This window comes from Capsicum annuum, chromosome 2, assembly GCF_002878395.1.
Source record: "Capsicum annuum cultivar UCD-10X-F1 chromosome 2, UCD10Xv1.1, whole genome shotgun sequence".
Classification (NCBI taxonomy): Eukaryota; Viridiplantae; Streptophyta; class Magnoliopsida; order Solanales; family Solanaceae; genus Capsicum; species Capsicum annuum.
Window position 1 is genome coordinate 153,502,138 of NC_061112.1, and position 25,477 is coordinate 153,527,614.

A 25,477-nucleotide genomic window follows, 5' to 3' on the forward strand; every position below is an offset into this window, starting at 1 on the left:
TGTTAAATTTGTGTTTTGATGCTATTGAAATTTGTGTTTGTGCTTGTGCAGCAACTGTGACTGCATTTAGTATTGTGATGTTGGATACAAATTGCAACACAAAGAACCACTGAAAACAAAGTCAAAACAGTTAAGTTCAACCTTACAATTTCATTACACAACCTGATAGTTTTTTCAAAGGTAACACCTAATAATTGATACAAATTTCAGCCCCTTAAAACATAACAAAAACAAAGCAACTTAGTTTAGGACAGCCTTCTTGTAGCTCCTTTCAAGAACATGAATTGAACTAGAAAGAAAACTAACACCCAAAATACATACACAAATGAGAGTAGTCCATAGTTGTTTTTCTCTTTTCTTAGACTTAGCCAACTCGATCTTTCATTTCTTCTCATTTGCCTTCATCTTTTTCAAATCATCCTGAAAATTATCCATTTGCAACTCTATTTTGTTCATATCTATTTTGCTCTCCACAGATTTGGTTGTCCTAGTAGTCTTGTCATCAACTATTTTGTGTTCATAAAATGCACAATTTGTCGAAGATTTAACTCTTTCCTCAAGCTCCCCAATTCTTCCCAATAATTTAGGAATAATAAATTTCGTTCTTTCATCAATAGAATCATCCTTCCAAAGCCAAAAATCGCATAATCTAACATTCTAAAACGAAAGCAATTATATTCGTATACAATTCAAAATCAATGTTTGAAGGAAAAACTCATGTACCCCTTAGCAAGGACAAGTCCTATATCGTCTACCCGGATTTCTTGAGGTCCATGAAGTCATCAAAGGCAAAACATGTCCATGTTTGAATCGAACCTTGACCAACTCATGATCTTCTTCTTGCTTACAAAGTCTACTCAAACTTATCTTAGCCATTAAAGTACCTTGATTAAGAAAACAAGGTTTAAGAGAGGTTGAACAACACTTGAGGGAAGAAAAAATTATCAAAATGACAACAAAATTAAGACAAGATAATCATCAATATAGCAAGAAATCGAAGGATTAAAAAGATTTAGTTACCAATTCTTCAAACAAATGCTCTTCAATTTCGATTTTGAGAAACAAATTTGGGAATTAGGTTTCCTAGTTTTGAGCCCTGGCTTATAAATAAGAATAGATCCGTTGAAAATTAAAGATGATGTACTTTTAGCCGTTTGCTTTTGTTATTTAATAGGCTGGACACGCCTAAAATAAGTGTAACATAAGTGCCTTAGAATGGGGGTCGCGGGGAGGTAATAGTATCACTTTTATATAGTTAAGGTGTGTAATAAATCACTTATATAGTTTAGGTGTGGTTTCGACTTTTCTTGTATAGTATGGGGTTAAAATGATGCCTTTTCCCTGGCATAGTTGATACATCTTAGCATATACTAGAAGAATGGAAGTATATATAACAGGATACATACACCAATCTTTATAATGTCATAACCTTAGAAACCATAAAGAGGCAACTAGTCGAGGGGCTACAGAAGGAGAATCTAAATATGCATCTATATTAAATCTTAAGCGTATGTGGGACTTATAGTAGAGTATGCAAAAAGACCACAAAATATTTCATAATTTAGGAGCTTTATTGTTCATCACCACAGACAAACAGAGACAAATTTAAAGCTATAACCGCCTAAACATGCCTGAACTTTGAAGAGTTCTGCAATAGTCCATAATAATGGAAGAATTCCTAATGATTTCCCATATCTTGGCAGAATTTTTCAGCCAATCGCGCTCGGACAGAGTCCTTGAGAAAGATGAACCTCTCTTAGACAATACCTGATCCCGCAAATTCCATAACGCTGATATGTGGCTTTCATACTGTGGCTTCAAGGAATCATCCTTATTTCTAGATGGTATTAGAAATAATTTTAAAGATTCAGATTCTCGGCCAGCACTATGGTCGTTGAGAGAAACAGCAGAAACTTGACTCTCTTTGGCAGTGTTTTGGTTTTCTGATCTCACAAAAGATGATGAGCAAAAGAACTGTGAGAGTGCCTTCTTCAGTTGGACAAGGTTGCATGGTGCTAGATCTTCAGTGCGTAGCTTTGTATGCACAAAAACTGGTTCGGCCATGTACTCTCCTTCACTGTCAAGAATTTTGTCTCTGTTTTCTTTCTCAGAACTTTGAGGATGAGAAAGGGTTAAAGATGATGGATCAGGTACACCATGCTTAAGCAAATCAACCACTGACATGAGTTGCCACATGCTAGCATCATGGACTCCCTCTGATACAACCAATATAATGTGACAAATGGATGCCAGCAGAACACCAAGCTGGATACTTAATAGTTCATGAGCTAGCTCAGCTGATAAAGATTCACCGCTTAGTATGGGTATGGTGGATGAGCCATCTGGTCTAATCATTTCAGCCAAAACCGATGGGCTAAAAACAGGCTGTGTATCAAGCAGTATAATCCGTTCAGATGAAACCCGTGGTTCAATGCCAACCGTACAATGTTTTGCCATAGTCCTAGTTTCTTCTGCTTCTATGGCAAAAGGAGGAAGAGTTCCAGGTGAGGCAGCATCAAAACCATAAATTTCATTCATTATAGTTGACTTCCCAACCCCTGGAGGACCAATCACACCCACTACTGTAAAGTCCGTGTTATCCGTTAGAAACGGGAGAAAACGATCAGTGTGGAAATCCCAGGTGTCAGAGAGAAGATTAAGAGATCCAACGGAGGGAAGACGCGGGCGGTGAGCTGCAGAATCATCGTCAGGTCCACCACGGTTGAATTTACCAGCGGTAACAAGTCCAGGTTTGGCTAATAGGATTTTGGGTGCTTGATGAGACACAGATGATTGATTGGAACTGGGGTTTCCACCACTGCCCGCCATCGGTTCCCTTTTCTAGTCTATTATCTGAGTCGGCTCACACTGACAGTGGTTGAAGTAGCCACAGCTTCTCGTAAGATTTCAAAATGAGCCAGATCACTGCTTGCCCTCCTTGGGGATGTCCTTCAGTATCTACTTTGGCTTTGCCTTTTCCAATTCCCAGCAGAAACATCAATGGCATGTCATGTTCATCTTATACACATAAACAGAATGACTGCAAACAATTACGAAATAAGCAAAAATGAAGGATTCAATTTACAAAGAGAAACAAGTTAATAAGATAATAACTAGAAGTAATTCCCAAATAAGAAATGAGAAGACGTGCAAAGATTAACATACAATATAAGGAGATGAGAAAGATAAGAAGTGAAAGGAGAAGGAAATCAAATTCAAACCTACAAGTCAAGAATAAAATTCTAAAATCAGTTTTCTAAGGGACTTAGGCTTCTAATTATGGAATAAAAACAAATTGCTTCTCCTGTGATTATACATTGAACTTGGTACAGCGGAACTAGCAGTAGTTTGTAGTTTACAGAAACAAGATTGACGAACAATCTTTCTCAGGAACCAAGCCAGACACGACTTCACAGTAAGTTCTTTTGCTCATACTAACCGGAATGTCTTAACTGCACATACATAAACCACCCACCTTGGTCGCAATATGATACAGAATCAGAAAACAAATCATAAAATGTTTTCGCCAATTAAGGGGGAAGAATACCATTAAGGCATAGGTGTACTTACATTAGATCTCTACATAACCTATGCCATGCTAGCAAAACATATTTTAAAACTACAAAAACCATTTGTCAATTTAATAAGACAAAGGCAGCTGAAATGTCTGCGGAATGCAACAACTACGAGATCTAAACCACACCACCCTAAAATGGCCAAGGTATTCGAACCTTACATACTAAACCTAACCTTAATAAATTGAAACCATACTTTGGCATTAATGTTATTGCTGTGGTAGACCTTAATAAATTGAAACCATACTTTGGCATTAGTGTTATTGCTGTGACCTACCACATGAAGTGATTAAGTCAGTTGTGATTCCATACAGCTAGTGAATATGAGTCATGGCACCTTGAGTAGCTTATGCTTAGATGATCGACCATGAAATTGTAGGCTACTAGGCTTTATGTTCCAATGAGACCTAGAGCAATTGTGGTTATATGCTGATTGATAAGCATATATATAACTCCCTTTTACAGAACAGGACGAACATACTTAGCTTGCTGTCAAAATTACAAAACTTGAGCTCCCCGCCTTGTCAATAAAGGAGCCTTTTAACGGAAATTGGTTGAATATGTTTCAGTTCCTATAGTGAATATGGATTGATTTTTCTTATTAACAGTATAAGACTGTTGGGACCGCGTGTAACTTCATCCAAACTCTTTACTAGTATGATATTGTCCGCTTTGGGCCAAGCCTTCACGGATTTGTTTTTGGGCACCTCCCAAAAGGCCTCATACTAAATGGAGTTGGGTGAGACTTTAAATGTTGGACATGCTTCCTCTATTTCTCCGGTGTGGGATTGCTTTGCTTCCCAACAATGATACCAATTGTTGGGAATAAACCCCGCCACGATAATAATATTGCGGTAATAAAGAGCAATTAATATGACAACAATAATACGGTTAATCAACAAGAACAATAAGAGCGATAATGACACCAAGATTTTTATGTGGAAACCCTTCTAAATAATGGAAAAAACACGAACCAAGAGGAACAACTGATATTACTATAGTAAGGAATTTTACACCGTAATCACAATACAATACTCAAGGTGACTACTACACACTCAAAAGAAATAACCCTCTTTTGACTCCCACTTTACTAAAATATAGCTGACTCTAATTTTTTTATTTTCACAGATTAATTTATATTACAGTCTGTGGAATACTCTGCTCTCTATTGTTTTTCTCTCATTTTCTTGGTGTAGGTGTATTACAACTGAGCTGAGAAGCTCCTTTTGTAGGCAAATTCTATGCCTATTTACGTAAGCAATGACTTCACTCAATATTGCTGCATTTTCAATAATGACAACTCTGCCAAAATATTGAAAGAATTGTCACACTTTCAAAAAGGTAGTCAATGACAGAAAAACATTGCCATACTTTTTTAAAAAGTTGGCCAATGATATTTTCTTTCAATTTTTAACCACTTGGGGCTGGACCTCACAAATCTCCCCCTCCAGTCCCTTGCATCTGAAGGAGGTATCCCCGTCTTCTTAGAGAGATCTCATGCCAACAAGTTCTTTGCACAAATCGAAATTGTCTTTTGGCACCACCTTTGTCGGCAATTTTCATTCGTACTTGAAGGACTCGCTTGAGCCGTATCATCTCCTTGCCAACTTCAATAGCTGCAATATACTCAGCTTCAGTTGTAGATAGTGCGACGCACTTTTATAACTTCAACTGCCATGATATAACTCCCCCTGAAAATGTAAACAAAAATCCAGTAGTAGATTTTCTGTTATCAAGGTCACCCGTCATATCAGCATCTGTATAACCTTCGAGATACTCTCCCCAAGAGACTCGTGAGCTTACTTATGAGCTTGGCCAAGGTTCAGCCAAGCGAGCAAGGGTCCGTTGGCCAAGACTTGCAGTTGTGGGGCGACGCTGCGTTGTGCAAGTTTGATGCAAGTTGTGTGGGCTATGTTTGGTTATGCCAAAAGACATGAGAGGGCATGTCTAAGGAAGACGCTTGAGACAAAGACCAAGGATTGAGGGTTGCCCTACTCGGGCGAAGCAAAGGCCAAGTGCATATGCATGAGGCAATATCAAGCTTGAGGATAGAACTGTGCACGCGATAGCGATGCTCAGGCCCAAACGAGGGACGAGTATGTCCGTAGCCATACCCGGGAGCACATATGGACAAGATCCAAGGATATGAAGGTGCGCCACAAGAGTTGCTTATACGTTGGCCATGTCAACCGACATGTTGATAGAGCGGCACCAAAGGGAGCAAACCTCTAAGGCGAGCTTCCCACAGGCACAGGATTTTGCTAAGGACCTGGGAAATGAGGACGACTGACCTATAGTCCGGGGAACTATGGGTGCCGCACGAGCAAAATTGTGTGCCGCTGACGCAGTGAAAAATGAGCCGGCAACAAGTGGTATCAGAGCCCAGGTTCGGGTGTGTTGGAGTAGTGGACTGCGTTTTGTGAGAAGTTCTCGGTGTGACAACAAGACTGGAGATCTACAGGTGGTGCCTTGTGTCGAAAGTCTTCCTGGCGATTGATGGTCAGGCGACGTGTCCCGTTGGGTAATAACGGCGGTACAAGATGTTTGGCAGATCATGTGGAGTGACCTAGTAGTTGGAGATCTACCGTTGATGCCTTCTTTCGAAAGTCTTCATGACAAGTGGTGGTCAAGCGACGTGTCCCACTGGTTGGTAGTGGCGGTACAAGATGGGTGTGACAGCAAGACTGGAGATCTGCAAGTGATGCCTTGTGTCGAAAGTCTTCCTCGCAAATGGTGGTCAGGCGACAAGTCTCGTTGGGTGATAACGGTGGTACAAGATGTTTGGCAGATCATGTGAAGTGACCTAGTAGTTGGAGATCTACGGTTGATGCCTTGTATCGAAAGTCTTCTTGTTAAGTGATGGTCAAGCGGCGTGTCCCACTAGTTGGTAGTGGCGGTACAAGATGGTTAGCCAGATCAAATGGATTATCGCTGAAGAGGAGGTCAGAAAGACAAAGGGTAGAGTCATCCAAATAAACTTCCTCAGAGTATGTCCTCGTCAATGATGAGGGGGAGCCAGAAAGTCCCGGAGGAAATAAAATTATCTGCCAGTGGCATAGAATCGCCAGGGTGGAAATAGATTTCCGGACGAGATGAACGCCGTGAGGAGTATGGTGCGGAGATGACTTAAGGTCACCGCAAACCTAGCCATCCAATGGGTTGCGAGGAGAGGTAGTAGAGTCCCTACAGAAGAGATCCATGCAGAATGAGTGGGCAGTGAAACCTACAACATGGGCAAGTGGAGCTTGCAGTTGAGGGAGTGCTATGCAAGGCAAGAACCAGGCTAGCACCAAGCGGACAATTGGGCCGCGACAACGTAAAAGAGAACCTGAGTGCAGGCTTCTTTGCGTGAAGACAAGCGTCGAAGGAAGAAAAGGGAAATATGGCTAACGTCCCTTATTCTTCAGCTGTCGGGAGTTTGACGTATGCAATGGTGTGTACCAGACCGAATATTGCTCATGCAGTTGGTGTTGTCAGCAGGTTTCTTGAAAATACAGGAGAAGAGCACTGGGAAGCAGTCAAATGGATATTGAGGTACCTAAGAGGAACCTCAGGAGGTTGTTTGTGTTTGGAGGATATGATCCAATCTTGAAGGGCTATACAGATGCTGATATGGCGGGTGACCTTGATAACAAAAAATTTACTACTGAATTTTTGTTTACATTTTCAAAGGGAGCTATATCATGGTAGTCGAAGTTGCAGAAATGCATCGCACTATCTACAACTGAAGCTGAGTATATTGCGGCTACTGAAGCAGGCAAGAAAATGATATGGCTTAAGTGATTTCTTCAAGAACTTGGATTACAGTAAATGGAATATGTTATCTATTGTGACAGTTAAAGCGCAATAGATCTGAGTAAGAACTCCATGTACCATACAAGAACAAAACACATTGACGTGAGATACCATTGGATTCGTGAACAAGTGGAAAACGAATCGTTTCATGTCAAGAAAATTCACACGAGTGAGAATCCTGCCGATATGCTGACAAAGGTAATGCCAAAAGACAAGTTTGAGTTGTGCAAAGAACTTGTCGGCATGAGCTCTCTTTAAGAAGACGGAGATGCCTCCTTCAGATGCATAGGACTGGAGGGGGAGATTTGTGGGGTCCAGCCCCAAGTGGTGAAAATTGAAAGAAAATATCATTGGCCAACTTTTCAAAAAGTATTGCAATGTTTTTATTTCATTGGCCACCTTTTTTGAAAGTGTGACAATTCTTTCAATATTTTGGCAGAGTTGCCATTATTGAAAAAGCAGCAATATTGAATGAAGTCATTGTTTACGTAAATAGGCATATGCCTATTAAAAAAAGCACCACAGCTCCTTTGTTCAATACACCAACACCAAGAAAAAAAGAGAAAAACAATGTAAAGCAGTGAGGTATTTCACAAACTGTGATAAAATATAGTCTGTGAAAGAAAAATTAGAGTGAAGGGTTGTTTTTTTTGAGTGTGTGGTAGTCACCTTGAATAATGTATTTGTGACTACGGTGTAAAATTCCTTACTATATCAATATCAGTTGCTCCTCTTGGTTCTTTCCCTTATTTAGAAGGATTTTCACGTAAAAATCTTGGTGTCATTATCGCTCTTATTGTTTAACTATATTATTGTTGTCATATTAATTGCTCTTTATTACCGCAATATTATTATCGTGGCGGGGTTTATTCCCAACAACTGATGTCATTGTTGGGAAGCAAAGTAATCTCGCGCCGGAGAAATAGAGGAAGCATGTCCAATATTTAAAGTTTTACCCAACTCCATTAGTATGAGACCTTTTGGGAGGTGCCCAAAAACAAATCTGTTAGGGCTTGGCCCAAAGCGGACAATATCAAACTAATGAGCTCTTCAGCTCACTAGTTATACACACCAAAATAAAGAGAGAAAAACAATGTAGAGCAGTGAGGTATTTCATAGACTGTGATAAAAAATAATCTATGAAGGACCTTTTCTAATACATCATCAGCAATTCCGACTTCACTTTCTCGAAAAACTACATCTCTGCTTCTGATGACCTTCTTTACAGGATCCCACAATCTGTACCCAAACTCTTCATCTCCATATCCGATGAATATGCAGGGAACTGATTTATCATCTAGTTTTGTTCTCTACTACTAATTTGATGGGTATTAAGCATTTTTCTCATATTATAATGCTTTGAGATAATGATAGTAATTATTAACAGTGGACACCATGTATAACACTAACTTCAATTATTAGCCAATTACTATTATTTATTAGTAGTGGAGCACTAACTTGTCAAGTGGTCACTAATTTAATCACTAACTTGTCAAGTGGGCACTATTCTTTCTCTTTATTTTGATATAAATTGGGTGTTGCATCATAGCAATACGAAGGAGTATGAATGTGCAATTAGCGAATAACTATTGAAACTCATATAAACTTCATTTATCTTCTCACCATCTCTTCTTATTCATTGCATGGAAGATTATTTCAACTATAGATAGAGATGGTCTTGCATGGTTTGAAATACACAAATTAATAGAGTTCACAAAATTTGTCAAACAAGAGAGTTTATTAGTTGAAGGGAGGTGTTCTTATTGTGAAGCTTTGAACTGAACTCTTATCCAGAGTTGTTAAGTTATTCTTTGTGAGAAGGCTGTTGTATTATGGAGGGGACAAGTCGAGACTACTACTGGACCGGTGAAACAATTTACTACAGTGGGCTTGAATCTCCTTAAAGAGAGCGAGATATCCGCGCCTCAGCCGAGAAAGAAGATAGTCTTTCTTATTTTCTTCAATTGTAATTTTTAGTTGTAAGTTTATTGTAATTTCACCAATAATTTTAAGGAGATTCAATGGCAACAACTGAAAAATCCGCGAATGTCAAGATGGGAGATTTTAACAATCCATTCCGGTTCAACGGTACTCACTTCAAGAGGTGAAAGGGTAAAGTGTTTTTCTACTTTAGTCTTCTCAATGTCTCTTATATTTTAACTGAGAAGAATCCAAATAAAATAGATAACTCTTCCATGACCGACGACGAACTTATCTCTCTTCAAGAGAAAGTTGAAAAATACGAAGGTGACACTTTTTAATTAATTGTCTGCCTGATAATTTTTATGATAGAACTTACTCTAGTGCAAAGAAAATTTGGAAAGCTTTGCAGAGTAAGTATGACACTGAGGAGGCGGGGAGCGAAAAAATATGCGACTAGTAGATTTTTTCGTTTTCAAATGGTGGACAACAAATCAGTGGTAAACCAAGTTCAAGACTTTATAATGATCGTTGGAAAGCTCAGGTCCGAAGAAGTCAAAATGGGAGATAACCTTATTGTTTGTGGTATAATTGATAAACTTCCACCTTCGTGGAAGGAATTTCAAAAAACTATGCGCCTCAAGCAAAAGGAACTTCTCTTGAGACTTTGATAATGAGAATTTGCATGGAAGAAGAAGCAAGGGGCCAAGATGCACTTTTGCAAACAGAAGAGAATAACATCACACCGAAGGTAAATTTAACTTTTTCAAGTAATGCTACCGAAACTAACAAAAATACTACTTTGAAGCCAAAGAAAAAAAAATTCAAGAAAAAATATTGGTAGTTATCTCAAGGACAATAATGGTGGAAACAACCAAGCAAAAAATCAACATGTACAAGAAAAAGGACCGTGCTTTGTCTGTGGCAAGAGTGGGCATATTGTTCGATTTTGCAGATTTCAGAAACGTGGGCCTATACCTCAGGCAAACGTTACCAAAGAACCATTTGTGGCAGTGATAACAGACATAAACATGGTGGAGAATGTTGATAGATGGTGGGCTCACTCTGGTGCAAACCGTCATGACAAAGACTGGTTTAAAAAATATACAAATTTTGAGGAGCCCAAAACCATCATGCTTGGAGATTCACACACAACTCAAGTATTTAGAATGGGAGATGTCGAGTTGAGGTTTACTTCTGGAAGGGTATTAATCTTAAAAGATGGACTTTATACTCCTTCTGTGAGAAAAAATTTGATGTCTAGTTTTCTTCTTAATAAAGCAAGCTTCAAACAGATTATTGAATCTGATCAGTATATAATTGTTAAGAATAATGTTTTTGAGGGAAAAGGGTATGCATGTGATGGTATGTTCAAATTGAGTGTTGAAAGGAATAAAAAATCTACTTCTGTTTACATGCTTTCTTCTATTAATTTTTGGCATGCTCGTTTGTGTCATATAAATGAACGTTATGTGGGAATCATGAGTAGTTTAGGATTAATTCCAATGATCAAAAAGAACATTGAAAAATGTGAGGCTTGTAGTAAAGCCAAAATCATAAAAAAAAAACCTCATTTTCAAGTTGAAAGAAAAACTGAATTATTAGAATTAATTCATATGGATATTTGTGAACTTGGTGGAATTTTAACTCGTGGAGAAAATAGATATTTTATCACTTTCATTGATGATTTTTCTAAGTTTAGACATGTGTACTTAATGAAAAATAAAAGTAATGCATTTGAAAATTTTAAAACTTCTCTCCATGAAGTTGAAAATCAGTTTAATAGAAAAATAAAAAGAATTAGAAGTGATGGAGGCCGTGAATATGAGTCACTTGAGTTCAATTCTTTTGTTAGATCATTGGGTATAATTCATGAAACTCCTCCTTATTCTCCTGCATCTAACGGTGTAGCGGAAAGAAAGAATAAAACTTTGGTTGAGTTGACTAATGCTATGTTAATTGAGTCCTGTGCACCTTTAAGTTTTTGGAGTGAAGCTCTTTTGACTTCTTGTTATGTGTTGAATCGTGTGTCTCATAAAAAGATCAAATTAATGACTTTTGAGTTGTGGAAAGGTCATAAGCCAAATTTGGGATATCTAAGAGTTTGGGATTGCTTAGCCTATGTAAGGTTAATGAGTACTAAAATCTCTAAGTTGGGTAAAAAAGTTACTACTTGTGCCTTTCTTAGTTATGCTTCAAATAGTACGAACTATAGATTATTTAATCTTGAAGATAGTGTGATAATAGAATCAGTAATAGAACCAGGTGATGCTATTTTTCATGAAAATAAATTATCTTTTGATTCTAAAAATAGTGTGGGTCTAAGGACTAAAGAAAATATTTTGTCACTACCTAAGTCTTCTATTTCTACTTTAAAAAATAAAGAAAATGATGATTATGAGTTAAGAAGAAGTAAACGAGCTAGAGTAGAAAAAGATTTTGGTCCTGATTATTATGTTTTTAACGTGAGTAGGTCATCTCCAACGTTAAAAACATAACAATTAGGACCAAAATCTTTTTCTACTCTAGCTCGTTTACTTCTTCTTAACTCATAATCATCATTTTCTTTATTTTTTAAAGCAGAAGTAAAAGAACTAGGTAGTGACAAAATATTTTCTTTAGTCCTTAGACCCCCACTATTTTTAGAATCAAAAGGTAATTCATTTTCATGAAAAATGGCATCACCTGATTCTATTATCACACTATCTTCAAGATTAAAGAATCTATAGGTCATACTATTTGAAGCATAACCAAGAAAGGCACAAGTAGTAACTTTTTGCCCAACTTAGGGGTCGTTTGGTAGTGTATTGAAATATTAATGCATGCATTAGTTTAATGTGCATTAGTAGTACCTTGTTTGATATACCTTTTTACTCTATGTATAACTAATTATGTATTGAGGTGTGTATTACTAATACCTCAAAATCCATGGCATTAGTAATGCAATGGATCTAATGCATGCATTAACATGCTTAAGGACGCTATTACCCCTCAAAAGATTTTCCGCATCCTTTCTAACATATATATTGAGGGTATTATGTAAAAAAAAAAAAAAATTTTAGAAATTATGTAATTCATGTTTTTTTTTAATATATCGAACCAAACACTGAATAAGAAAAATACAAGCATAACTAATGCAAGCATAATTAACACAAACATTACTAATACGAGCATTACTAATACACCATACTTTGCATTATTCTTATACACTCTACCAAACGACCCCTTAGAGATTTTAGGATCCACTAACCTTACATAGGCTAAGCAACCCCAAACTCTTAGATATCCCAAATTTGGCATATGACCTTTCCACAACTCAAAAGGCGTTAATTTGATCTTTTTATGAGGCACACGATTCAAGTCTAAACTTAGAAAAATCATCAATGAAAGTGATAAAATATCTATTTCCTCCACGAGTTAAAATTCCACCAAGTTCACAAATATCTATATGAATTAATTCTAATAATTCAGTTTTTCTTTCAACTTGAAAATGAGGATTTTTTGTGATTTTGGCTTTACTACAAGCCTCACATTTTTCAAAGTTCTTTTTGATCATTGGAATTAATCCTAAACTACTCATGATTCCCACATAACGTTCATTTATATAACACAAACGAGCATGCCAAAAACTAATAGAAGAAAGCATGTAAACAGAAGTAGATGCTTTATTCCTTTCAACACTCAATTTGAACATACCATCACATGCATACCCTTTTCCCACAAAAACATTATTCTTAACAATTATATACTGATCAGATTCAATAATCTATTTGAAACTTGCTTTATTAAGAAGAAAACTAGACATCAAATTTTTTCTCACAGGAGGAGTATAAAGTACATCTTTTAAAATTAATACCCTTCCAAAAGTAAACCTCAACTCGACATCTCCCATTCCAAGTACTTGAGTTGTGTGTGAATCTCCAAGCATGATGGTTTTGGGCTCCTCAAAATTTGTATATTTTTTAAACCAGTCTTTGTCATAACAGACATGACGGTTTGCACCAGAGCAAGCCCACCATCCATCAAGCCCACCATCCATCAACATTCTCCACCATGTTTATGTCTGTTATCACTGCCACAAATGGTTCTTCGGTAACGTTTGCCTGAGGTGTAGGCCCATGTTTTCGAAATCTGCAAAATCGAGCAATATGCCCACTCTTGCCACAGACAAAGCACGGTCCTTTTTCTTGTACATGTTGATTTTTTGCTTGGTTGTTTCCACCATTATTGTCCTTGGGATGTCTACCAATATTTTTCTGGAGTTTTTTCCTTTTTGGCTTCAAAGTAGTATTTTTGTTAGTTTCAGGAGTAGCATTACTTGAAGAAGTTAAATTTACCTTCGGTGTGATATTGTTTTCTTTTATTTGCAAAAGTGCATCTTGGCCTCTTGCTTCTTCTTCCATGCGGATTCTCATTATCAAAGTCCCAAGAGAAGTTTCCTTTTGCTTGTGGCACATAGTTTTTTAAAATTCCTTCCACGAAGGTGGAAGTTTATCAATTATGCCACAAACAATAAGGTTATCTCCCATTTTGACTTCTTCAGACCTGAGCTCACCAACGATCATTATAGTCTTGAACTTGGTCTACCACTGATTTGTTGTCCACCATTTGAAAATGAAAAAATCTGCTAGCCGCATATTTTTTCGCTCCCCGCCTCCTCAGTGTCATACTTACTCTGCAAGGCTTTCCAAATTTTCTTTGCACTAGAGTAAGTTGTATCATAAAAATTATCAGACAGACAATTAAGTAAAAAATACCGACACTTGTAGGAGTCACCTTCGTATTTTTCAACTTTCTCTTGAAGAGAAATAAGTTCGTCATCGGTCATGGAAGAGTTATCTATTTTATTTGGACTCTTCTCAGTTAAAACATAAGAAACATTGAGAAGACTAAAGTAGAAAAACACTTTACCCTTCCACCTCTTGAAGTGAGTACCGTTGAACCGGAATGGCTTGTTAAGATCTCCCATCTTGACATTCGCGGATTTTTCAGTTATTGCCATTGAATCTCCTTAAAATTATTGATGAAATTACAATAAACTTACAACTAAAAATTACAGAAGAAAATAAGAAAGACTATCTTCTTATTCCTCAGCTGAGGTGCTGATATCTCGTTCTCTTTAAGTAGATTCAAGCCCACTGCAGCAAATTGTTTCACCGGTCCAGCAGTAGTCTTCTTGTCTTGTCCCCTCCAGTATGCAACAACCTTCTCACAAAGAATAACTCAACAACTCTGGACAAGAATTCAGTTCAAAGCTCCACAATAAGAACTCCTCCCTTCAACTAATAAACTCTCTTGTTTGACAAATTTTGTGAACTCTCTATTAATTTGTGTATTTCAAACCATGCAAGACCATCTCTATCTATAGTTGAAATAATCTTCCATGCAATGAATAAGAAGAGATAGTGAGAAGATAAATGGAATAAAGATTATAAAAATTACAATAGTTATTCGCTAATTGCACATTCATACACTCCTTCGTATTGCTATGATGCAACACCCAATTTATATCAAAATAAAGAGAGAGAATAGTGACCACTTGACAAGTTAGTGCTCCATTTAGTGACCACTTGACAAGTTAGTTCTCCACTATTAATAAATAATAGTAATTGACTAATAATTGAAGTTAGTGTTATACATGGTGTCCACTACTAGTAATTACTATCATTATATCAAAGCATTATAATATGAGAAAAAATATTTAAAATGCTTAATACCCATAAAAAAAAGAGCAGAGAACAAAACTAGATGATAAATCAGTTCCCTGTATATTCATCGGATATGGAGATGAAGAGTTTGGGTACAGATTGTGGGATCCTGTAAAGAAGAAGGTCATCAAAAGCAGAGATGTAGTTTTTCGAGAAAGTGAAGTAGGAATTGCTGATGATGTATTAGAAAAGGTCCTTCACAGACTATTTTTATCACATTCTGTGAAATACCTCACTGCTCTACATTGTTTTTCTATCTTTATTTTGGTCTGTATAACTAGTGAGCTGAAGCGCTCACTAGTATGATATTGTCCGCTTTGGACCAAGCCCTAACAAATTTGTTTTTGGGCATCTCTCAAAAGGCCTCATACTAACGGAATTGGGTAAGACTTTAAATATTGGACATGCTTCCTCTATTTCTCCGGCGTGGGATTGCTCTGCTTCCCAACAATGACACCAGTTGTTGGGAATAAACCCCGTCAAGATAATAATATTACGGTAATAAAGAGCAATTAATATGACAACAATAATACGGTTAAACAATAAGAGCAATAATGACACCAAGATTTTTACGTGGAAATCCTTCTAAATAAAGGGAAAAACCACGAACCAAGAGGAGCAACTGATATTACTATAGTAAGGAATTTTACACCGTAGTCACAAATACAATATTCAAGGTGACTACCACACACTCAAAAGAAACAACCCTCTTTTGACTTTCACCTTACTAAAATATCGCTTACTCTAATTTTTTCTTCGCAAACTATTTTTTATCACAGTCTGTGAAATACCTCACTGCTCTACATTGTTTTTCTCTTTTTTTCTTGGTGTTGGTGTATTGAACAAAAGAGCTGAGGTGCTCTTTTTAATAGGCATATGCATATTTGCGTAAGCAATGACTTCATTCAACATTGTTGCTTTTTCAATAATGGCAAATCTACCAAAATATTGAAAGAATTGTTACACTTTCAAAAAAGGTGGTCAATGAAAGAAAAACATGGCAATACTTTTTGAAAAGTTGGCCAATGATATTTTTTTTCAATTTTCACCACTTGGGGCTGGACCCCCACAAATCTCCCCCTCCAGTCCCATGCATCTGAAGGAGGTATCTCCGTCTTCTTAGAGATAGCTCATGCCGACAAGTTCTTTGTACAACTCAAACTTGTCTTTTGGCATCACATTTGCCAGCATATCTGCAGGATTTTCACTCGTGTGAATTTTCTTGACATGGAACGATTCGTTTTCCACTTGTTCACGAATCCAATGGTATCTCACGTCAATGTGTTTTGTTCTTGCATGGTACATGGAGTTCTTGCTCAGATCTATTGCACTTTGACTGTCACAATAGACAACATATTCCATTTGCTGTAATCCAAGTTCTTGAAGAAATCGCTTAAGCCATATCATTTCCTTGCCTGCTTCAATAGCCGCAATATACTCAGCTTCAGTTGTAGATAGTGCGACGCATTTCTGCAACTTCGACTGCCATGATATAGCTCCCCCTGAAAATGTAAACAAAAATCCAATAGTAGATTCTCTGTTATCAAGGTCACCCGTCATATCAACATCTGTATAGCCCTTCAAGATTGGATCATATCCTCCAAAACACAAACAGTCTCCTGAGGCTTCTCTTAGGCACCTGAATATCCATTTGACTGCTTCCCAGTGCTGTGCTCTTTTTCTGTATTTTCAAGAAACCTACTAACAACACCAACTGCATGAGTAGTATTCAGTCTGGTACACACCATTGCATACATCAAACTCCCAACTGCTGAAGAATAAGGGACGTTAGCCATATTTCCCTTCTCTTCCTTCGACGCTTGTCTTCCCGCAAAGAAGCCTGCACTCAGGTCCTTTTTTTACGCTGTCGCGGCCCAATGGTCCGCTTGGTGCTAGCCTGGTTCTCGCCCTGCATAGCACTCCCTAAACTGCAGGCTCCACTTGCCCATGTTGTAGGCTTCACTGCCCACTCATCCTGCATGGATATCTTCTGAAGGGACTCTACTGCCACTCCTCGCAACCCATTGGATGGCTAGGTTTGCGGTGACCTTAAGTCATCTCCGCACCATGCTCCTCACGGCCTTAATCTCATCCGGGAATCTGTTTCCACCCTGGCGATTCTATGCCACTGGCAGACAATTTTATTTCCTCCTGGACTTTCTGGCACCCCCTTATCATTGATGAGGACATACTCTGAGGAAGGGTATTTGGATGACTCTACCCTTTGTCTTTCTGACCACCTCTTCAGCGATAATCCATTTGATCTGGCTAACCATCTTGTATCGCCACTACCAACCAGTGAGACACGCTGCTTGACCACCACTTATCAAGAAGACTTTCAACATAAGGCATCAACCGTAGATCTCCAACTACTAGGTCACTTCACATTATCTGCCAAACATCTTGTACCGTCGTTATCACCCAATGGGACACGTCGCCTGACCACCACTTGCCAGGAAGACTTTCGACACAAAGCACCACCTGCAGATCTCCAGTCTTCTTGTCACACCCATCTTGCCACTACCAACCAGTGGGACACGCCGCTTGACCACCATTTGTCATGAAGACTTTCGACACAAGGCATCAACCGTAGATCTCCAACTACAAGGTCAATTCACATGATCTGCCAAACATCCTGTACCGCCGTTATCACCCAACGGGACACGTCGCCTGACCATCACTCGCCAGGAAGACTTTCGACACAAGGCACCACCTACAGATCTCCAGTCTTGTTGTCACACCGGGAACTTCTCACAAAACGCAGTCCACTACTCCGACACACCTGAACCTGGGCTCTGATACCACTTATTGCCGGCTCATTTTTTACTGCATCAGCGGCACACAATTTTGCCGGTGCGGCGCCCATAGTTCCCCCGACTATAGGCCAGTCGTCCTCATTTCCCAGGTCCTTAGCACGATCCTGTGCCTGTGGGAAGCTCGCCTAAGAGGTTTGCTCCCTTTGGTGACGCTCTATCAACATATCGGCTGACATGGACAACGTATAAGCAACTCATGTGGCGCATTTTCATATCCTTGGATCTTGTCCATATGCGCTCCCGGGTATGGCTACAAACATACTCGTCCCTCGTTTGGGCCTGAGCATCGCTATCGCGTGCACAGTCCTATCCTCAAGCTTGACATCGCCTCGTGCATATGCACTTGGCCTTTGCTTCACCCGAGTAGGGCAACCCTCAATCCTTGGCCTTTGTCTCAAGCGTCTTCCTTAGACATGCCCTCTCATGTCTTATGGTATAGCCAAACATAGCCCACACAACTGGCATCAAACTTGCACAACGCAGCGTCGCCCCACAACTACAAGTCTAGGCCAACGGACCCTTGCTCGCTTGGTTGAACCTTGGCCAAGCTCACAAGTAAGTTCACGAGTCTCTTGGGGAGAGTATCTCGAAGGGTTATATAAATGTTGATATGGCGGGTGACCTTGATAACAGAAAATCTACTGCTGGATTTTTGTTTACATTTTTAAGGGGAGCTATATCATGGCAGTCGAAGTTGCAAAAGTGCGTCACACTATCTACAACTGAAGCTGAGTATATTGCAGCTACTGAAGCTGGCAAGGAGATGATATGGCTCAAGCGGTTCTTTCAATTACGACTGAAAATCCTGTGGATATGCTGACAAAGGTGGTGCCAAAAGACAAGTTCGAGTTGTGCAAAGAACTTGTTGGCATGAGATCTTTCTAAGAAGACGGAGATACCTCCTTCAGATGGGACTGAAGGGGGAGATTTGTGGGGTCCAGCCCCAAGTGGTGAAAACTGAAAGAAAATATCATTGGCCAACTTTTTCAAAAAGTATGACAATGTTTTTCTATCATTGGCCACCTTTTGAAAGTGTGGCAATTCTTTCAATATTTTGGCAGAGTTGCCATTATTGAAATGCAGCAATGTTGAGTGAAATCATTGCTTACGTAAATAGGCATAGAATTTTCCTATAAAAAGAGCTTCTCAGCTCAGTTGTAATACACCTACACCAACACCAACACCAAGAAAATTAGAGAAAAACAATAGAGAACACAGTATTCCACAGATTGTGATATAAAATAGTCTGTGAAGAAAACAAAATTAGAGTGAGTGATATTTTAGTAAGGTGGAAGTCAAAAGAGGGTTATTTCTTTTGAGTGTGTAGTAGTCACCTTGAGTATTGTATTGTGACTACAGTGTAAAATTCCTTACTATAGTAATATCAGTTGCTCCTCTTGGTCCGTGGTTTTTCCTTTATTTAGAAGAGTTTCCACGTAAATATCTTGGTGTCATTATCGCTCTTATTGTTCTTGTTGATTAATCGTATTATTGTTGTCATATTAATTGTTCTTTATTACCGCAATATTATTATCGTTGCGGGTTTATTCCCAACAACCGGTATCATTGTTGGGAAGCAAAGCAATCCCACACCGGAGATATAGAGGAAGCATGTCCAATATTTAAAATCTCACCCAACTCCATTAGTATGAGGCCTTTTGGGAGGTGCCCAAAAACAAATGCTTGGTCCAAAGGGAACAATATCATACTAGTGTAGAGTTTGGGTGAAGTTACACGCAGTCCCAACAAAGACGACATTAGCAATTCAACTTACTACGACTTCTTAAGTTTTCGCAAATAAGAAGTAGATAATGTAGAATGCAGAAAAATAATAAGTTGAAGAAGCAGATAGATAACAAAATGAAGAGAGCGGTGAAAATGGGCACATACGGGAGAAGCCAGTGGCGAATGAATGAATTTGACCAACGTTAAGCAGATGAAAATTCCATTTCTCTCATTGCTATTCCAATCTCAAAAGTAGTGAAATTGGAGATGACCATATATATATATATATGATTACCAAAGTTATCCAGATTTGTATGTCAAGGGTTTGCCACTGAAGCAGAATTAATTTCCCAAATTCACAGACTGGGCCTTTTTCTTTTTTAAATTGTCTTTTGCAACTGTTTGGGCCGTGAAAATGCCGCAATGAGATTACATCGGTTCCTTCTTCTTGTTTTTACGTTTATTATTCACTTTAAAAACTTAAAGCCATTATTGTATTATTTGGGATGCAATGATGATTTTAATACTTATAATCTTTATTGGCTTATCAATTTAATCATTAACTAAAACATTAAAATCACCACCCAAAACAAAACCAACAAAAAACAAAAAATTCAGAACTATTTAAAACACTTAACCAAAACTAATGGTATCCTTTTTGATCCGATTTATCGGTTAAATCAATTCTGACCCACCCCTATTTTGGGCTAATCCAGAAGTAGTCGAGCTCATGAGTATGGCTAACTAGTACTCGTGTCTTGGACAAAAAATTTCAAACTACGATTTCATAAAATTTTGACGAAGTTGCTAATAAATAACCCTGGATCATGATTATAACGGAAATACTTACTTGCAAACAAAACAGTTCCATCATAAGCGTCACAAGTTTAAAGTAAAATACATCAATCAAAGTAAGAATACATATCCTGCATATCTCTACATCTTTATGTAATTGCATAATCGATTCATCCAAGTAAATACTAGAAAAATGAAAGTATATTTATAATGTCCATAACCTTGGTAACCATAAAGTGGCAACTAGTCGAGGGGCTACAAAACGATGTAGTATATGGGGAGCCTAAATTAGTCGGTGTAAAATATTTCAAGGACCAAAATCTAAAACACTGGGTGGGGAATTGAACAGCTTCTGAAAAGAATCTAGTGCTTGTCATCCTTGGGGATGTCCTTCTTTGGTATCTCCTTTGGCTTTGCCTTCTCCATTTCCCTGCAGAAACATCAATGGAATGTCATGTTATCTGTTACACATAAACAGAACGACTGCAACCAATTTTGAAACAACTAAAAATGAAGGATTCAAGATACAAAGAGAAACAAGTTGATACAACGTGAAAAGACAATAACTAGAAGTTACTCCTATATAACAAAAGAGAAGATGTGCAGAGATATCGCATGTTTAGTTCATGCTTAACTAGAAGTTACTCCTATATAACACAAGAGAAGATGTGCAGAGATAACATATGTTTAGTTCATGCTTCTCTAATTATGCAAGGGCTTGGAAGTAAATCTGAAGTAGCTAACGACCAGCACCAAAACAAAAGTTTAAACAATGAACATAAATGAAATGTTCACAATTGGCTTGGTGAACAACACACTCTTACTAATGAAAATAAATCTTAAGTTGTGTGAACAACACACTCTTACTAAAGAAAAAACAAATAACAAACGAGTCTGAGAAAAACCAAATGCAGTAATAATCCAATATACAAGCAATAGGACTTCAGGTAGAACACCAAAAAGCCAGATTAAGTCCACAATTTTCATTACTAATTCTAAGGGCATGAAGCCCATTATTTAGAGAACTAAGGAGGACAACAACCGAACATCATAAAACATCTGCAAACAACACCAGCAATTGAGCTAGCGACCCTCAACACAACTCCTTTTCTCCTTTCTCCTCCTCTTAACAGCAGTCCTGCTACTCCTGCATAACAGATCCTGGAGACCCACAAAAGGAACTCCTAGCAAATTTCTGGTAGACAATAGAACCTCCATTACCAAGTTCTTCTGGGCTCCACTCAGCAAGAGAGTAGCCCTTCACATCAATAGAGCAAATATGCTCCAGTAGCTCACAAGCAACATCATCAGCATGCAAAGCAAAAGAAAACTCATCAGTCAGGAAACATGTCAGCACCCTCTTGACCAGTGGTGTGACTTGTGAGACTTGAGGATTCAAATCTAAGTTGCACAGACTCCCCAAAAATATTGCCGCACCCGTGTCGGATCCCTCAAAAATACATTATTTTTGAAGAATCCAACACACAGCCGTAGACATTTTTGAAGAGTCCGAGCAACTTAGGTTCAAATCATACCGAACCGCTTCAAAGCTAGCATAACTAAAACCATCTTCTGGTGTAACATGAATAGTAGAAAGCGCAGCTCCTTTAATAGAATTCATGGAATAACCACAAGGATCAAGCTCAAAATCGCATATATCAGAGTAAGGGAGGATCTTCCTTGTGACAGATTCAGTTGTCATTTGAGCTACCGAGCTTGATTCACTCTTGTAAAAGACAGAAGCCTTCTTCCTATCCAAATTAGTCACGAACATCTCAAGAGTGTAGACAGGGTTCTTAGTCTGAATAGGTCCAGCCAAGGCAGAGTAAACATGCCATTTTTGAGGTTTCTCAGGACTGTCCAAAATCAAAGCTTTGCTGCCTGAACTAAACTTTCCAAAGTAGGTATCAAGGATGGAAACTTCTTCAGAGCAGTGACGATGAGGAAATAATTGGGCCCCCGGGAAAATGAAGCTCCCACGGGAATACTTCACAGCTTGTACTTTGAGTGAAAGAGTATCAGCCAACTTCAAGATGGCCGGAATTGAATGAAGCAACTTTGAGGTGCCACAGGTCTTGATGATTATCTTGTAAAGATAAATGAAAAGGCTCGACTCAGAGGGGAGATAGAAGTCAACCCACTCATTAGAAAGAGAGTCAATTATGATGCACTCAGCAGGTCCTAGGAACTCATCCAATTGTGCTTTTGAATGTGACTGAAGTCCTTTTCCTTCAGGATCAGCAAAAAGGCCAGGCTGCCAGGCTCAAAAAATGAAATTTCAAGCCTCTTCTGATAGCCTTCATAACCTATGGAAGAAACTGGCAATACCACTTCCATGTCGAAAAAATGTTCACAGAAACTAATGATCTTTTAAAGGAAATTGTTCGCAACCAAGGAGAGGAAATGTAGAAAGCAGCCGAAGGAGAGGAAAAAAGGAGCGAGGGTTTAACACGACCTAATTGACAGAAGAATTTTTTTTTGGAATTTTTTGCACCAAGAGACGCACTAGATAGAAGCTTAAAGAATGTCAGGAGGGTTTGCGCGCGCACTGCACATATACAAAACAAGAAAGTTGCAAGTACTCAGAACTATAGAATTTTTAACGTTCATTTGCTAAGGATCACATACAAAACAAATGAAATCCAGATACTTACGTTGGAGTAAGCAGCAGATCTAAACTTCTTGATTCCACCGTTTGGTCGAACATCTTCAATACTGTAGCCGAGGAGTGCTTCGTAGAGTGAAGATTTACTACTAAACTTCTTCCCACCTTTAGACTCATTAGTTATTTCCCTGGTGACTTTTAGGTGTGCCACCTCATTTAGCAGGAAGTTCAATTATATTCTAGTACTATAGCTTACCTAAGCATTATCTGCAAGTTTGGGTACTATAGATTGCCAGTAATTGTCTTCCCCGCCACCGTAAGTGCTTATTTTTTGCCTTTTCTTTTTTCCATCCGCACTTGAATAGGAAAATGTATTATGTTATGAATTGACGAGGTTCACAGAATTCTTTGGCGTCATTCAATTTTAAACGGGAAAAGAGTTCTTTTCACTTGTGTTGAATGGCACACCACAGGTAATATCAGAAACTTTGACATACCTCCCACCACTTAAAAAGAAGAAAAGGTATTAGTTCAAGTAATAATGTAATGGATAGATTTGGGCCTTCTATGGGTGGTTTTGGAATGGATGGAGCTGGATTTGGAACACATCGCTGCAGTACTGTTACCAAGGGTGAAGATCTACGGTATGTAAGTAGCTGATTGGAATAATTTGATACTTAACTTCAATAGAATTCACAGGTATACTTAAAGTCATAAGTATACTTCGTTAACCATGCAGAGAAAGCTATTTCTGATAACTAATATGCTACCATAGTATGACAGGATTTCATCTATCTTGAAACAAATATTAAAAGCCAGGGAACATGAAAAAGACATGGAAGTACTAAATGGTCCAGCCAAAGACGACCACTTTGATGAGATTTTATTTAATGAAAGGAGATTTAAGTGATGTGGAGAAAGTGAGCATTTTACTAGACCTTCTGCTTGCAGGTTATGAAACAACCGCAAGACTTTTCTCCCTAATCATTTATTTTCTTGTAATCTTGTAATCTTTCAATATTTGAACGAACATGTATTTTGCATTTTGAGAGTACGTTTTCATCTGATGAACTAACTACTGTTACATCATGTATTATCCAAAAAGCATGAAGAAATTCAAACTCGTAGCAGAATGCAGAAAAATGGGTATAATATGAAGCAGATAACACAAAATAAAGAGAGAGCAAATAGTTGATGATAAAGTGGAAAGTGAAGATATACTTAGCAGCAGAGGCGGACTCTTCCTCGAGCCAGTGGCGAATTTGACGAACGTTACGCTTGAAGATGGAAGCAGACTGCTTGACATCGCTCCTCAACAGTAAGATAACGGCGCTTACTCCCGCCACCGTCAGTATGAAGTTCGTTAACGCCATTTTCTCAGATCAATTTCACCTTCCTGTTTCAAGAGCTCTGAAATTAATATGTTAATTTGTGTGTTAAGGGTTTTGGTACACAACAAGGGTGGGTTTTACCCAAATTCAAGGGCCACTAAATGCTGGGCTTTTTAAGTTATCTTCTTGTTTGCAACTCTTTTAGGCCTACAAAATGTGTTAAGGAAAAAATATAGGAGTACTAAATTACAAAAAAAAAAATAGCAATACTTTTTCATAATTACATTATGTAGCATTTATAGCATTATTTTAAGTGGCCTTCTATTTTTTTGCCACCTAATTATTTTTACCGTGATAAAATCTTCCTTTTCACTCATTCTTCATTTTCCTTATTTTTAAATTTTTACTTCCTTTTTTTTCGCCATTAACCATTAATTCCGTCCTTTGCACGATTCCTCCACGATCTGTGCAGGGATTTGGTTCGCCGATTTCAGGTAACTATTAATTGCATGTTAACGGTTTAATTTTTTTTTGTTCTGCTTTAGTTCATCTAAAAATCAGAGTTTAAGGGTTTTGTGTTTTAATGGATGAACACATAGCAAAAACACCTATAATCAGTGTTACAAGTAATATGAATTTACTGTCTGATGCACCATCTTTTAATCTTGGGTTAACTGAAGAAGATTTAGTTAGAGTTGTTTCAAATCCTGTACAGTTGAACAAATTTGAGAGATAGAAGGAGATTAGGTCGAAGTTTCGCAACGACGTAGTGAAGATGACCAAAATTTTGAAAAAAAAAAGGGGTTGAAGAAAACTCCTTCTCCAAAGGAGAAAAAAACTAAAAAAAGCTACGACAAGAAAAGAAAATCTACAAAAATTGAAGATGATGTTGACAAATCTTATGCTGATGAATCTGAAGAAGAAAGTGAGGAAGAGGTATTTTTTTTGGTTGTAAATGTAATTTTTTTTTTACTGTTAAGTATTGTGTTCAACTAGTTAATATGTATTTTCTGTTATGATGAAATTTAGGGAGTATAAGCTAATTTGTGAAGATGATAGCGTAATTGTGAAAATATATTGTTGATTGGTGTTGAAACTACTCATAAATAGTATTTGGCTATATGTATTTTTAGTATAGTTGATATGTATTTTTAAGTATTGGTTGCAGTTTTGATATGATATAAATATATGTGCTTGTTATATATAT

At 37.9% G+C, this 25,477-nt stretch overlaps 2 protein-coding genes and 1 non-coding gene across 3 annotated transcripts; all 3 read right to left on the bottom strand.

The window, feature by feature from the left end:
• Positions 1–1,473: 1,473 nt before the first annotated feature.
• Positions 1,474–20,033, bottom strand: LOC107860781 (nonsense-mediated mRNA decay factor SMG9). Its single transcript, XM_016706253.2, has 2 exons — positions 19,705–20,033; positions 1,474–3,040 (listed from the first exon to the last, which is right to left on the bottom strand). Exon 2 carries the CDS (start codon positions 2,827–2,829, stop codon positions 1,612–1,614), a length of 1,218 nt encoding a protein of 405 aa, XP_016561739.2. The 5' UTR covers positions 2,830–3,040; positions 19,705–20,033; the 3' UTR covers positions 1,474–1,611.
• A 334-nt stretch (positions 20,034–20,367) lies between these two features.
• LOC107860779 lies at positions 20,368–24,538 on the bottom strand. Its single transcript, XM_016706252.2, has 2 exons — positions 24,161–24,538; positions 20,368–20,764 (listed from the first exon to the last, which is right to left on the bottom strand). The coding sequence occupies exons 1-2, from the start codon at positions 24,310–24,312 to the stop codon at positions 20,698–20,700; spliced, it is 219 nt and encodes a 72-aa protein (XP_016561738.1). The 5' UTR covers positions 24,313–24,538; the 3' UTR covers positions 20,368–20,697.
• LOC107857636 lies at positions 20,741–24,161 on the bottom strand. Its single transcript, XR_007052636.1, has 2 exons — positions 22,989–24,161; positions 20,741–22,882 (listed from the first exon to the last, which is right to left on the bottom strand). It is a non-coding gene; the product is annotated as an S-adenosylmethionine decarboxylase proenzyme (transcript).
• Positions 24,539–25,477: the final 939 nt, after the last annotated feature.

Excerpts from the sequence above, each read along its gene's own strand:
- LOC107860781 (XM_016706253.2), bottom strand. The coding sequence starts at position 2,829 with ATGGCGGGCAGTGGTGGAAACCCCAGTTCCAATCAATCATCTGTGTCT.
- LOC107860779 (XM_016706252.2), bottom strand. The coding sequence starts at position 24,312 with ATGGCGTTAACGAACTTCATACTGACGGTGGCGGGAGTAAGCGCCGTT. Across the intron at positions 20,765-24,160 it reads GAGTCCGCCTCTGCTGCTAA|GGAAATGGAGAAGGCAAAGC; the intron begins GTATATCTTCAC and ends ATGTTTCTGCAG.